Raw genomic sequence first — 16,742 nt, forward strand, 5'->3', positions numbered from 1 at the left:
CTATCCCTCCATACTCTTGTCACCCCCCCCCCCCTGCTTTGACCAACATCAATCAACTTCATTTGAAAAACTGTTCTTCCCTAAGTTCCATATTTCTTTAATTCCTTCCTTTCACTTCATTTCATCCACAGCCCACACATATTCATCACCTTCATTCCATATTTTCTGCATGACGTCCATACACTTTGCTCCATTAAGCTATCCCCCCTTATTATTTTGTTCATCTCCCCATAGTTCTTTCTCCCTCTTATCTTTAATGTGAACGGTTTTACTTATAGTATTCCACTATCATTTCTATTCCAATCATACACCCAGCATCCCATCAGCCATCCGCTTCTTTATCTTCTCTCCCACCCTAAGCATCCAACCATCCCTCCATCTTCTACGCTTCTTTCTCCTCTTCCAGACTGTGCGCCCATCTCAAGCCTCCAGGTTTCATGGTCACTGATAATCAGAGCAGTAATAAATTGGCCAATTCTTAATTAATTGTTTATGAATAATGTATCTGAACCAGTCTGGTTTTGATGGATAGCCCCCCCCCCCCTTTCAGGATGAGTGTCCCACTGTTTCTCAACAATGCACATTGAAGCTTCATGATGAAATTGTATGACAAATACGCAAGTTAAAAAAAAGCTGTACTTTGAGAAGGTGCGATTTCCTGAAATTTCCAAGGCCATCATCAGTAACATGTCTGCTTTTATACAAAGGTTGGCTACTGCTACATGTGGAAGCAAACCTGGAGCCCGTAACACAAAGTTTAGCAATTAATTGTACGCTTGATTTTCATTCAATTGTACATTGCAGTCAATGGAATCGACTCACTACAGAAAACTGTTCTACGATCATTGCTAAGCTTTGTGTTACGGGCCCCAGAATGCTTCACTTGGAAATGTGATTTCATAATGATTTTGGATATATATCTTTTAAAAAATAAGACAATTTAAAGATTTACATGTGGGAACTTTAAAAATAAAATAAAAATACTGCTCTGAAAAAAAAGTGTAAAATGCAACTTTCATGGTAAATGTTGCTTACTCTGGTAATGTTGCCTTCTTAAAATCCACATGTACCAATAAGCATAGGGTGATTTTGGTGTTGGAATCTTATTTTTCCCATTCATTTTTTTTTTGTTAAGTCTATTGACATCTACCAAAGATAGCTTGAATCATAGGATGTAAGATAAATGACTGAGATTAAGGGTGATGTTTAATTAAGTGTTGATTTATTATTAACATTTGTTTTATTGAGACTGTAAATATCTAATATATATCATCCGAAATGGAAAGATGTTAGCTGCAGTGGCTATTATTTCTTTACTGTTGATGTTCTTAATATGTTTTGTTTATTCTTCCATCTATTATGACTGGCTGAATAAAATGATGTTAAGATAATAAAATGGAATGCAACAATTGTTATTCAGAATATATTTTTTCCATCATTGTTTACACTTGCTCTAATCATTAATATAGTCTATCCATATCTACTAAAGATAACGGCTGGCATTAATGGAAGTCAGATGTTTTCCACCCAAATGTAATATTGCTTTGCTTTATACATGTTCTGTAAATTTGTCTTATTAAAGCCTATCAATCAACATAAATAAATGTCAGCATGGACGTTACACAATATGGAGGGAGATTTTTAAAATCTAATGTTGATTTGTTTGTTTATTCATGGTCTGGTATCTGGAAGCATCAACCGGAGTGTAAGATGAAAACATGAACAATTTATTCCTTAGGAATTTATGATCTGTTAATGCCTTATAACATTTACAATGCCTGTGTTTAAATGAATTTTAAATAGAGTGAGACACTGTCTCTTTTTACAAAAACTGAAAACAGTGAGTTATTTTCTTTTATTTAAGATCTTTGATCCATACATGTATGCAGAATACCCCTCTCTCTGTGAAAAAAACCAAACATTTCAGAATATGTTAGCAAGAGCTGCAATCATAACTATCGTAATCACAGGCATTTCCTTCATCCAGCTATGGTTACTGAAGAGCTTTTAAATGGCCACTTGCTACATAGCTTTAATTTTGCGAACTCCTGCTCATTAGATCAATAGTCCTTGCTTACATAAATTCTCCTAGGGACCCAAGCATATTTGAATTGGGAGAGCGGCCGGTAATTCGAGAGGGGAGAGATGACGGGTGGAGGTGGAGGGCACGTTGGGACCTACCATGTATGTTTATTTGATCACATCGGTGCAAAGTGGCCCCACGCACACACTGTGTGGGTGGATTCAAGGGTTCCTAGTGAAGGGTTTGTGGCAGTGCAAAGTGAACCCAACAAAAGAGGCTATTTATTTCTTCCTCAAGATCAACAGAAATCATTCTTTTATCGATCCATGATTTATTCAAACATTACCATGTATTCTTCCATGAAATATACATGTAAATCACATTTATATTATAACGTTCACACTCATAGTATTAGTTCAATGTGACAAGTTACTCTTACATGTATCTCTCCTCTATCTTTCTTTTTAAATAATTCATTCTCCCTCGTATTCTCTCCTTTGCTTATTTCTGAATGTCTATATACCAAATGCAAAGGGACCAAATGTCTTCACTTTGTTTTTACTCCCACTACATCTCTGTCTGCCTGTTTATCATTCTTCCTCCATCACATCCTCTTTCTCTCTCCTTCTCTCTCATAATCTCCCTCTATCATAGCCCTCTCCAAATCCTTATACCAGCCTGCAAGCTGACACATCGGGCCTCTAAATGAATACATCAACAAGAGTATGGATTACCATCCAAGACAACTGACAAGCAAGGCAGAGTCCAACACACATCTAAAGTCATCCCAAACCCTGTCATGAATAAGAAGCAAGATGGCTTCTCCCACATCACGCAGGTATAACATCCTTTGACGTAAACGATTCACCAGGAGAGGACCATCTACAGCTGATGAGCATAGTTATCATCTTGAAAGCTAATAAGACCATGAGGGGGTATGGTAATATGAGCATCCATCCCAAGTGCCTTACAAACTCTGGCCTATGCTTATCATAATCACATGATATGTGTGTGCATTTGACAACCACATAATACTTTTGTGGATTCAGCTTATAGATCTGGGAGAGATAACTCACTTGTCATATGATATAACATATTGCTACAGAAAGCATTTAGGTTTACAGAAACAAATTTGTCTTTAGGGGCCTAATTCGAAGAGTGCAAAAAACACCGTCCACATAGAAAGATCAAATTTCATATATAGCATCTTGCCATAGATATGAATTACCTTCAAATTTATTAGAGCACCAGCTTGCTCAATAATGATCACATTACATGAAGTTATTAAAGGCAAAGCCTCCCTGGCATCAAGTTGGTTTACATGAAAACAAGACAAATGAGAGAAACTATTCAATCATCATAAACTGTGAAAGAATTAGGAATTTGTCAGCAATTTATAAAGATGATATAAAAACAAAACGTATATGTAAATATGTTTCTTCATCTTCATCTCAGTGGTTGAGCCTCAAAGTCAGGATGAACTTTCCCTTAAATATTCATATCTTTGGTGTATTTCATACGAGCCATACCTTGGCTTTCTCATACACCATTTTCCAATTAAATACACTGCATTTTGCGTGTGTTAAATTGTACTTTTGTTATGTTTTCTGCTGTCTTTTTAACCTATTATTGTACCTTTCTATTGATTTGTGATTGCAAGTTGAATTGAATATTTTGAATTGATTTGCAAATAAAGTTTACCTTTTACCTTTAAAATAAAGTTTACCTTTTACCTTTAAAATATTATTGCATGCACTTTGAGAAACTAGAAAAATATTGAATACAAGATCATTGCTGACTTCCTCTTTGAAAATGACAATTACTCTCCACTCCAGATCATTGCCAAAGTGGAAATAATAGGCCTGTACACAAGGCCAATGACACATTATTTCCTCTTTTATTTGTACTTATATGTATACAACAGCGTGGAGATTATTTGAATGTTGTATTAAAATCCTCTCTTCCCCTGAGAGAGAAAAAAGGGATGCTTTGTTGTGAGGATTATCAAAGCTCAACACTGTAAAAACTGCAGTGTTAAAACTGACACCAATTGGTGTTGATAGAGGACCACACCCTGAGGTGTTAAAATTACACCCTAGAGATTAAACGTAACACCAAAGAGTGTAAATGTAACAACAAAAGGTGTTGTAATAACACCTATAGGTGTAAAACTAACACCACCAATTCAACACCGGTGTAAAATAACTGGTGTGGTCTATGTACACCGGTTAACACCACAGTTTTTGCTGTGAAGTTATAGGGTGACATTTAATAAATAAAAAACATTCCCTTTGTATTTTTTTGTGCATTGTTATTACTGTGGTATTCTCCTGTCTATCAAAGTCTCTCCTGCTTATCAGAGTCTCTGAATTACTAAGTGAAATCTAGGTTTTTATAACAAAGTACATGTACCTCTTCATGATGATGGGAATCATTCATACTCCACTTTTCTTTTCACTATATACATTTACTTGAATTTGCCTCAATATTGTACTTCAAAATGTGCCATCATATCCCACCACATAGTATATGTATCTTCAACTGTAATGGCAGCCATACATGTATATGCCAACTGTTAGTATTATCCTCATGTAAGACATATCGTATTACCTTCTTCATTCCAAGCATATACATGTACGCATTTGTCTTTTCCAGGGTTTCATTTTGATAAAAATATGCATGTCATGTTTGCTTCTTCTAAGGCATTCATTCTCATGAACACATCTGAAATGAAGCATAACAATACTATAGCTTCTTGAAAAAAAAACGAGGGAAAACTAGAATTTAATTCGTCATGCGGACGAATTAGGTGGTCTGTCATGATTTTTCATTCAGAGTCGGCTAATGTATAAAATGAATAATTTAGATATGATTGATAATCTTGATTCTAGACATCCTAAGAATAAATTTTGACCATTGCTCAATGTGATTATTAATGTTTCCCATAGACTTTACACGTAAGCAATTTTGAGAATTACAATTCCAATATTGCAAGTGAAAAACGGGCATGATCCCGCCATCTGATCAAAAAGTGGAGGGCACATTACCGAAAGCCCAGAATCTCAGCTATAACATATTAAAAGCTCCGGCAAAACTGACAAGAAGAAATGGAGATATGGCTCACGAAATAGAGGAATGTCGAATCTAGTTTTGAGAAAAAGTCATGTCCCATAGAGATTACACACAAAATACATGTGATATGAAAAAAACAATTATAATCTGTTTTATCTTGCTAAATTTTAACTTTCATACCTTTTAATTATCATAAAGGATCATGTAAGAGGTGGCAAAAAGAAAAAAAAAATGAAAAAAAAATCATCTTTTCTACCCCAGGAATCGAACCTCCGCCCTCGAGAAAGCAAGTCAAATGCGTTATCCATTGAGCCACGATATTCCCCATAGAGATTACACGTAAGCAATTTTGAAAATTACAATTCCAATTTTGCAAGTGAAATACGGGCATGATCCCGGCATCTGATCAAAAAATGAAGGGCACACTTCCGATAGCCCAGAATCTCAGCTACAATATGTTAAAAGCTCAAGGAAAGCTGACAAGAAAAAATGGAGATATGGCTCACGAAATAGAGGAATGTCGAATCTAGTTTTGGGAAAAAGTCATGTCCCATAGAGATTACACGCAAAATGAAGAAAAATGACATGCCTCTTTTCATCGCTGTTTTACGCAACGATGCGTTTCTCAAAACGAATATTTATGTTAAATGAGGAGAAAGAGTACATTATAAACTACAACATATTGAAATCTGGGCGAAAAATGATCTATATTCGAGAAGTTACAGCCAAATTTGCATAAATTTGATGACGTCATTTTTGAAAAAAATGAAATTTTTAGTTTGGGCGCCTATTTGATGACGTCACGATATAATTTAGGGACAATGGTGACATGAAATCAAATCTACAACTAATACTCTATCGATATATGAAAAAAAAATTGGGGGTCAACGGACTTTTTAAAGAGCTACAGTGAATTTACAATAGGCATGTTTTTGCCCATATATGGCCTATAGTGAGAGCTCGCGCGCACACGTGCTGCAAAGTTTAACGGGTGTTAATTTCGTTATTAATGGTTGTAGAAGGTTGATCAAGGTATCAAATTGCTCAGAATTTTATTAGCAATGCAATGATATTAAAAGAAACGGTTTTTCTGCGTTGCGTTAAGGCGTTACGCGCGGAAACGCGCGCGCATATGTGTGTGCGCGCAAATTTTCGAAATGCTTAAATTGACCTAAAACGTACCCAAAAATTTTTATAGGCCATTTAGAGAATTTTTTTACCTTTGACGCACGCGTACGCGCGCGTCATGACCTCTACATGACCTTTGATGACATTGACAGTTGACCCCTGACCTTAAGTTAATGTCATGTAAATATTGTTAATTTTTGATAATTGATAATGAAGATATGATCAAATGAAGAATTTTACAAAATGGCGCGTAGATGACGTCATCATGACCAGATGACCTTGAAAAGCTAAGTATGCCGTCTCTATGATAGATTCTATATATGACGAAAAAATCAGCTAAATTGATTCAGCCAATTCGGAGAAAAGTTGGCGACAAACATAGGTGATAAGAATAAATAAAGAAAGAAAGAAATAAAGAAAATTCTGACGAAATCAATAGGTGATCTGTCATAGACAGACCACCTAATAATTAGTTTCTCTGTCCATTAAAGAAATAGAACAGCAAAGAGTCTAATACTCTAGAGAGGCGAATGTATCTTTACAAGCATTGTGTGTATATTGCAAAAAGTATTGACAGACCTTCGAGAATACAAATCTGAATAGATTGTAAACATTCCATCAAAAGAGGGCAGCATACAACACCTCTCACCTGGGCAGATGGAGTGACGGATGAGAGTTCCGTGAATTATTAAAACAGACTTCCCCATAGATATAATCTTTGAATATGGCAATCTACCCCGAGGCTGATCCTTGCCTTTTGTAATCCTTCACTGATCTTAAGAAGCAGGTCAATGAAAGTAAGCCTTTTCATTACATCAGCTCAGACAGGTCAATGATATTTGACCATAATCACAGGATATCTCTGCCGTAGTGAAGTCTTTAGAGTGGGTTTGGGTGTGGGCATGAGATGATACAGGCCTACAATAGATTTTCAGGACATTCTTTGAAAAAAAAAACATATAGACTTTCACTTTACCTTAACGAAACAAGCTGAAGAATTACGGAACAAGAGACAAAACTATATACAAAAAATTGACGAGTATCATAATACATCAATATCTAATGAAGATGAAAGAATATTAAAATACCAGTGATTTTTATTTCTTCTAATCAAATTGATAATGTGAGTATCAAAGCCATGTTAGTAAATGCCTATCATTAGAATTTGAATATGTCTACATCTTTGTATATAAATTGTGATTCTTCATTTTATCTTGGTTTATCTTTTTTTCCAAGTGGCTTTGGGCTATGATCATGATTTATATCCATTGTGATTGCATCGAGAACAGAGCAATACTATTTATTTATATTTTGAAGGTTATTAACTGTCTGTCTGTAGAGTGTAGAACAATATCACAATGGTTTCCAATCAATGAAAGATTCACGGACAGACAACAGATACACAGGCCCACAATAGTTACCAAGGGGGACAGACAGGAATGAGGCTCATATGAATGTGCATGCAGTTCTACTTACATTGATCATGGCGTTGGATGTTATCCGGAATAGTGTCGCCCTCTCATTGATCCCCTTCAAACGGGATGAGGCCTGCGCCGGATCGTCTGTGGTCTCTAACTCAGACAGTGACCTCTGTAGTGCTGCGCCGTGTTTGACAATGAGATCGTTGCAGGTGTTCAGGTCCTCTAGCTTGCTGGTGAGTTGGCGGAGTGTTGTTTGTACCTCGTTGTGGTCTGTCTCTTGGGGATGTATCTTCTCATCATCATCTGCAAAAATGAAAAAATAAAAGAAATTTCATATTCATTACTATTGGTATTAGACAGCCGGAGAGAATTCATTGGGTAAACTTCATTGATATGAATGGACGTGTTTGTTTTTGTTCTGACGGATGCATCACTACAGTTTCAAACACTTTAACTCTATGCCAACGATATGATGTCCCGACGTTCAACTGCAACATGAACTTTCATGCCTGGACTTTAGCAAAACTTCTGGCTTGCCTTTCATAAAGGGGATTATAGGGAAAGTTCAACCTAAAGAAAAATATGTTATAACGATAAAAAAATATTGGTGAAGCTATCTGTCAAAGATTAAGAAGAATATATTAGAATTTTAATTTGAAGTTGCCACCGTTGGAAAAGTGTTGCTCTGCTATGCAGGCAAGACAAACATGAACTATTCAAATAAATGTATAAAACAAACCAATTTTGCAAGGTCCACCAATAAAAAAACAACAATGACAAATATGCAATGATTTCAAAGGAGCTTGTACATTTAAAGAGGTTGGGTTCAGAAACACTATCTATATCACTCAAAAATGCAGTCTGCAATGATACAGAACCTGAACACTTCCCAAAAGAACATCCATTATGCATGTACATGTAATATAGGACAATAAAAAAAGTGATCTTTAAAGACAGAGTGGTCCCAGACGCTTCTAACCTAATTATGCTGTAATTACTACATGCCATCATGAAACACACGACAAAATTTACTCCATACATGTACATGAACATGCATGCTTGAGTATGTCAGACGATGTCATGACAAGCAAATAGTCAAGTTAAAAGAGTACACCAGTTTTTAAGAAACAGAAGGGCATATGTAAGAGTATTTTGATCTAAACAAGCAGTGTATCAGGTATAAATGTACATGTGCGCGTAATACCTACATGTACGTACATGTACTATCACTCCAGTCTAATTAATCAATCTACCTGTACTCGAAAGTTCTTGAGATTTGTTAATTTTTAACTTCTGAGACTCTCAAAGGCAAAGCATTAATTCAAATAAAATTGGAATCTATCACCGCTGACAGTTGATAAGTGAAGGGGTTTACTTTGCAGTTTTCCCCTACTGTATGCCTATGTATTACTCTTTGGATTCTTCAGGAGATTCACTCATACACTTTAACAGGGAGGTGACTGAATACTTGGCCCCTTCTTATGAAAATAGAATGGTGAATATTGTTCAATGTTCAGGGTATTCAAATAGCAAGAGGGATGAGTAATTACATCCCTGCTTTATATTTGTATGAATTCTCAAAGCAAAAGAAAAATGGTAGGCCTAACAGGCCAACCGGTAATCAGAATACATACACCTGGAGAAATGCACCAAACAAAAACACCCAAACCATATCACTTCAAACCAAAAGAAATATAACACTTACACTCAGACAACACCCCCCCCCCCCCTTTACAAACCCAGGCAAGATACATGTAGGTATAAAGGTGAAGTTCATCTTAAATAAGTTGGTTTTAATAACAGCAAAATGGCTTGATGAAAATCCAGCAAAAAATAACACAATTGTGAAGTTTTAAACTTGTGATTTTGTGATGTCATAGACAAGCAGCTCCTCCATATGTTATGGGATATGAATTCTTGAAAAATTATTCTTTAAAAAGAATGAAAATATCATCATTTGTGATGTGGTTTTAACAGACACATAATTTTTAATGAAAAAATTATATATATATATATATTTTCGTTAATCATTTTGCTTGTGCGCTTTTATGCTAAAAATACAACGTGGCTCTTCTCAAAGACATATTTTCTCTGAAAAGATTCATCATCTCCAACACCATTTTTTAATTGCTGAAAAGTTTACCAATGCGTCATTAAATGTCTTTGGAAAGTCTCCTTTTGTAAAACATGTTCTTGCAGGATGCAGCAAGAAATAATTACTGCAGACGGACAAATATCGCATGTAACAATAAGTTACAATAGCCCCCTACCTCTTGTAAATTTTCTTGTATTTTGCAAGGAAGTTAACAGAATGCAAAGACAAGAGAATTTTCAGAATACCTTTTATCTTGATATGTTCTCTTGCGCAAAGGGATATTTATGCGCTGTTTTTAACTTTACGCATAATTCTAGCTCTGACATCATAGGCACCTAGCACAAGTTACAAGAAAATTTACAAGAATAGATACAAGAATTTTCAGAATACGGATTTTATTGTAACTCTAATGATACAAGAATAAGGCAAATTTTCAGAATACGGCCCCATGTCCCTTCGTTGGTTCTTCACCTACTAATGCATGTGAGTTCTTTTTTTCTTTTTTTCAAAGTGCATATACCCCCTCCCAAATTTGGAGGAAGTAACTGCGTCCCCCCCCCCCCCATCCCTCCATCACGCATACATAAATGGAGACTACTCTCAATGTGAAAATGTTCTGCCTAATACTGTGAAGTCACAACCCGGCAGTAATAGGGCATTCTTTTGTGTTCATATATCATTAACTGAAATTTCAATTTTGAAATGTTTCTCGTAATATCAGCAACTAGCTCATCACAGCCTTGCTGAAAGAATACTATTTTCTCTTTTAAAATCCTTCAGTTTTATTTTTACATTGCATTACTCTTTAATTCATAAATCATGAGAACAGAATGAGTGATATTCTGTTTTACTCTTAACGTTGCAGTGACCAAAATATTCTGCCAACCTACATGTACGAATATTGCTGTACTTTGATATTAAATCAAGGTTTATAGGAAGATCTTTTTATCCACAATATGAATATAGAAAATAAATAATGTATGTATTCAAAATATTAATAGCATCCTGTCCAGAAGAAAAACAACATAAATATGACATAAATCTTTAAAATCATACTGAATGAGAGAATAAAATTCATACCTAATAATATATCATTGTTGACTGGGGTGTCAAATGTGCCAATGTGGGCTTATTTATTTTCAATAACCACCTACATAGATGTGCAGATTATGAACATGATTGAAAATGTTGGAGGAAATGGCCATGTTCTCCTTTGGTGACATGAACGGTACTGTGTGTGGAGATCTCTTGCTGGAAAATGGTGAATATAAATTCTGAGCTTGGGCTCCATGTAAATGTGACATTTAGAAAATGGCCTAACTTTAAGTGTCTCTCATTCTCGCTCAAAACCTTTTAGCCGGGTAGTATGTTTTTCTCTCCCTTTCTCTCTGTTTCTCTTTGAAAACGCATTCTGCCCATCACTCCTACACATAGTTTACTTTGTGCCTTTATGTATCCTTGATGTTAATTGACAGGTTTATAATAGGCCTACAAGATTTTTCCATGTGGACTACCAAACTGACAAGCTATATGCAACATGTAATGTTGATCAATGTTCAATAACCCGTATGGGATTTTTCATAATCTTTTGAACCAAGACCGAAATATTCAATCAAAACTCGCACAGAAGTTCATAATGCAAAGGGGATTCATAATCCCCCCCAGGAATTTTTTTTAAAAAATCTGTGTTGAGTTACTCCTAATGAGAGAATTTGAAAGGCACAAATAATCAAATATATGGGACTATATACCTGTCTATTTCAGTACTCAATTTGACAAGAATCTTTTTCTTTTAATTTCTAAAAGCCATCAAATCAAAAGAAAGCATGCAAACATGATTGAGTTGTCCAACAATGAAAGGGACCCCTCCAAATGAACATATGAAATTCAACCTTCGCCCCCCCCCCCATTGCACTCAGATTGAAAAGAGCAAATATGCATGCAATGCAAGTATGTAATATAAGAAATCAACTTACAGCAAAATTGCACTTTACTTTGTTCTATGTACCCAATGCACCAATTACATGTAGCTTCAAACAGATCCTGTAAATATCACTTGTATACTTGGAAATTGAAATTGCTAGATAACATTCTTGGTTTTTCAGACAGTAATGTTGCTCACATCAAATTGGTATAAACGATTCGACAAAATATTGTAAAAACAAAAAAATAACAATAATGTGAATAATACTCAATATGATTAATGAATAGACTACATGTACAGTATACATGTACATGCATGAGACAGTATGAAAAGTGTTTATAACAAAAAATGATCAAAATGATATGAAAATAAACTAATTCAAATTTATGCACCCATATGAAATGACAAACAAAAACTGAATAAAATCAAATTAATAAAATCAAATTGGAATACCTTTGGGCCACTGTATGAGTGTCCATGGCAGCCCAGCTGAAATAAAACAGTAATAATTTTGAAGCTATAAACAAATATGTAGCTAATACCAAATAAGAATAACAAATATTGCATAAAAGTGAAAACTATTTACCATAATGGAAGGAAAAAAATAATAAATCATACAATAATGTGTTTTTTTTTACATACGGTCCTGTTACATGTATGTCCAATAGAATATTGCACTTCTCTGAAATATGCTTCCATCATGGTCAGGTGCATACATACATGTCATTGAGAAAACTGTAGCAATTTATGATATTGCTGTGTTATTTCATTCACTATTTTTTTAAGTGGGCTATTACACACATGCAGCTGACTACATGTAAAAGCATTTTTTCTGAATACCACACTCATTTTCAAATTTCAAATGGCTTGTATTTTGATAAAATTTCAATAAATGATTTTTTTTCAAGTTATTTATTCAAATCAAGGTGTATTCATACCACCTCAATCACTTGAATGCCAATTAAATTACAATTACAAGAACTTGTTCAGTAATACCCCTTTCATAAACCCAATTATGCAGATAATAGCTGCATAATTTACTTTGGAAATGCAGCTGGAATGGAAATGCAAATGATTTTTTTATTTATTTATTCAAATCAAGGTGCATTCATACCACCTCAATCAATTGAATGCCAATTAAATTACAATTACAAGAACTTGTTCAGTAATACCCCTTTCATAAACCCAATTATGCGGATAATAGCCGCATAATTTGGTCGTAAAATCGGAGGAGGATCAGAGTTATCTGCATTATTTCGATGCTGCATTTACATGTATCCACATAATAGCAGCATCGGGACTAGATTTTGACTTTATGAACGCATTTCCAAAGTAAAGCGGATAATTGCCATGGTGCGGTCACAAGGTCACCCTTTTCCAACGCAACCCAATCGGACGGGGCGTGTGCAGTTGCCATAACAATTATCCGCCTTTTTCAGGTCGGGCGCTCATAAAAAAAGTGTGGATTATTTTCGGAGTTTGTGAATGCAATTTTTATTGACCTATCCGCATTACTTTTAGGCGAATAATTGGAGGATGGGTTTATGAAAGGGGTACATGTAGTTACATGTATAGTAGGCCTATGATCTAATTAGCAGGCAAGGCCAAAGATTTCATGCCCAACTGCTTGTTCTGATGAGAAAATTCTCATAATTTGCTTTCGCACTGCTAAATACATGTACCCATGACCTTGGAAAAAAACTTACAAAATTTCTTGTAATTTCAGCAAGTACATGAGCCTACTATTTAGCAGGTATATCCTTTCAGGAATATATAAAGTAATTTTCTTTCACACTGGCAAAAAAGTATTTTTTATCAGGGTAGATAATTTCCTGATCAGTGAATAATAATGAACTTCAAGGCAGTCTGATTTTAGGGTGGACCTCTTCATGGCTCTAGAAGTATGATGCATTCTGTTTTCAGGATACATGTATATTATATTTATTTCTTTTGCTTTGATAGATATCCGTGGAAAATATAAATAGAAAATAGATTTTCAGAACTACATGTACATGTACATTGTATGAAAACAAATTATCCATGCAAGAATGACATGGCAGGATAATAATCAAAATGAGTCATGTCAAACTGTTCATTTTCATGGGGCTAAGCACAAACAAACTAGAAAGATGGAGATTATATTTCATAATAGATATCATGAATTTCATGCATGAATACCATGACCTTGAAACAGATTCCATAACCACACCAGCAAACAGCTGGAGTCAAAAGAGATCCATGTTAGCCTAAATAATCAATGATTATGTTAGACCATGGTTAGACAAAAAATCAAAATGGAATACAATACTCCACACGCAATCTGCTGCTACATACATGTATGCAAGGAAGTTTTAGCACTAAGCCGGAAAATATGTCTGTACTGGCTTGATACGCTCACTGACAAAAACATCACTTGATAAATGTACATCTTTCATCATATCTGCATGCAACTGTTATAAATGAATCAAACAAGAAACAACAAAAGTTTATCGCATAGTCAGGAGGCCCTCCTCTGACTTGAATTTTCCTTGATCAGCCCCTACAGGAGTAAACTGACGTCACGTTACCTGGCCATAATCTGTCCCCAGCCATGGTGCTACACGAGGCACACATCAGCCAGTTTCCCATGCGAGAGCTGATAGAGCCGGCGAAAACGAGCTCCTCGTCGTTAAGTTGGTCGCGTGCATGAACATGAACATTGCCAGCAGTTAACAAGATCGGTTAATCCCTCTCGTTGTAAACAAGTACTTGTGGTGGTATGGCAGAGTGCAAGTTTAGTACAGAAAGAGAGAGAGACAGACAGAGGGAGAGAAAGGTAGAGCTCATTACATGATTAGCCAAGCAGCTGACTACTCCAATGAGCCGCAGCGATGACGACGTCGCAATGCCACATTCCACAGAGATCTCATTCGCTTGGTCCTCGGTGAGCTTTGACAGATCAGAAAACTATTCCAACAACTAGCATGATGACTTGACAGCCAAATCAAGCAGAAAGTTACATTCCAGAATGTTTTGAAATATCTGCAGCATAACCTATCCAGATCTACTCAATAGAATGTTACAAAACAATAATCCACAAGAAGCTGTTATTTTCCCAGTTCCCTCTCCTCAGTCAGGTACCGTAAGTAGGCCTACATGTATGTATAATTTGCATTTCAAAACTCCACATATCAATGAAACATTCAGGTACTGTAAAATCAGAGGTGGTGTTGCAATTCAACCAATGATTCATTCACAGTTTCCTTCCCAACAACAACCAAAAAAGCAACAGGTAAACATCAATGTCAGGTCACACTTCAGTAACATTATAGATAAACACCAAAAACTGCTTCCTGCATGGCGCCCACTGCTGATTATAGAGTATCAATGATACAGTGGAAAACAACGCAATATCTTCATGTGGCTCATTTCCCATGACATGCAGGAAAACATGCTTTTCAGAAGCCATACAATTTACAATACTTATTCTATGAAAAATCAGCCTCACAGATACATTGTATAGTATAAAAGTATGCACTATGATGCAACTGAAAATGTAATATAAAATTACCAAAATTGCCAAGGCAACTGAGTAGTCTGCAGGCAAAGACTTTTGGTTTTCACAATTCACATAAGTACATAACGCAGAGTCTGAATTAGTGAGACTAGATTCACTACGTACTGTGGCAAAGTCTTTGGAGTCTAGTCTTCAATATAGACCCTATCGGTTGAATTGTCAAATATGAGTCTACACACGAACATCTGAGCCTATCTATGTTATAGTATATATCTTACATTTCACCTATTTTTATTTGTGGTTTTTCGTGCTATAGTATTTTGGTGTGATAATTTTATGAACCATACACATACATTAATGGTACCATGTCTCTTTTATGGTAGCTCATGAAATTTGAACCCCCTTGGTTTACATTAACCTGGAGAATATTGAAGTATTAAGAAATTCCTATAATCCAAAAGTTCAGGAAATGACAAATAGTAGTTTTCTACATGCATGTACACGTACATGTACGCTGCTCATCAAGAATACATTGTTTTTGCAACGAAAGACGAGACAAATAATTCCATTTCATTGGTTACGTGTACCTGAGGAAGTCATAAATTCAAGATGAAGTCAGTTAAAACTTCCTGCTTATTGTTTAAAGTTTAACTGATGACATGTACATGTATGTAGGGGCCCGCTTCTTCAAACTATCAAGTCTATATTCGCATTTCAATTAGAGCTAACACAAACAAGAATCTAAATTTCAAGTGGGGTAATCATCAGTGTTCAAAAAAGAATCCAGCAAATTGGTCACAAAAATGTGTACATGTATGTACATATAATTATGGCAAATGATTCTGGTGGATAGTAATCTACTGACCAATAGAAAAAAAATATGTGTACAAATACATGACACATATTGAACATAGACCAATGCTACATGTATAATACACACAACTGGAAATTGATTAAACTGTAGTGATAATTATACTCGCACTTCAAATTTATTTGTGAAAAACAGCCCCTCCCCTTTCACAAAAAAGATAGGATTTGGGTACATACATGTACCTGAACCTCCTGAAGCAAGTTGTTCCATATCCCTGGATAGACCATGGAGGTCGGTTCATCTGTATTCCCACAATAACTTGTGGCATCCACACAGGATTTTGCATCAAAGGAATGGGAAGCATGGAACACATCATGTTCAACCTGGGGGCTGTTTGACTTATACCCCTTTCATAAACCCAATTATGCGGCTAATAGCAGCATAATTTGGTCTTAAAATTGGAGGAGGACCAGAGTTATCTGCATTATTTTGATGCTATTATCCGCATAATAGCAGCATCAGGACAAGATTTTGAGTTTATGAACGCATTTCCAAATAATGCGGATAATTGCCATGGTGCGGTCACAAGGTCACCCTTTTCCAACACAACCGCATCGGAGGGGGCGTGTCCAGTTGTCATGACGATTATCCGCCTTTTTCAGGACGGGCGCTCATAAAAATAATGCGGCTTATTTTTGGAATTTGTGAAGCAATCTTTATTGAATTATCCGCATTACTCTTAGGCGGCTAATTGGAGGAAGGGTTTATGAAA

At 35.6% G+C, this 16,742-nt stretch overlaps 1 protein-coding gene across 3 annotated transcripts in view; it reads right to left on the minus strand.

Moving 5' to 3' along the window:
* The window catches only part of LOC121408945 (oxysterol-binding protein 1-like), an 82,927-nt gene that overhangs the window by 43,710 nt on the left and 22,475 nt on the right, over positions 1 to 16,742 (minus strand). Inside the window, exons 1-2 of one of the 3 annotated variants that reach the window (XM_041600681.1) lie at positions 14,231 to 14,855; positions 7,700 to 7,947 (exon numbers count right to left, since the gene is read on the minus strand). In XM_041600681.1, coding sequence (XP_041456615.1) covers positions 7,700 to 7,947; positions 14,231 to 14,291 — 309 coding nt within the window. In that variant the 5' untranslated portion in view covers positions 14,292 to 14,855. Of the gene's footprint in view, positions 1 to 7,699; positions 7,948 to 12,116; positions 12,152 to 14,230; positions 14,856 to 16,742 lie in introns of those variants that run through there. The other 2 variants (XM_041600682.1, XM_041600680.1) reach the window with 2 other exon arrangements.

Source organism: Lytechinus variegatus, chromosome 2 (assembly GCF_018143015.1).
Source record: "Lytechinus variegatus isolate NC3 chromosome 2, Lvar_3.0, whole genome shotgun sequence".
NCBI classification, from domain to species: Eukaryota; Metazoa; Echinodermata; class Echinoidea; order Temnopleuroida; family Toxopneustidae; genus Lytechinus; species Lytechinus variegatus.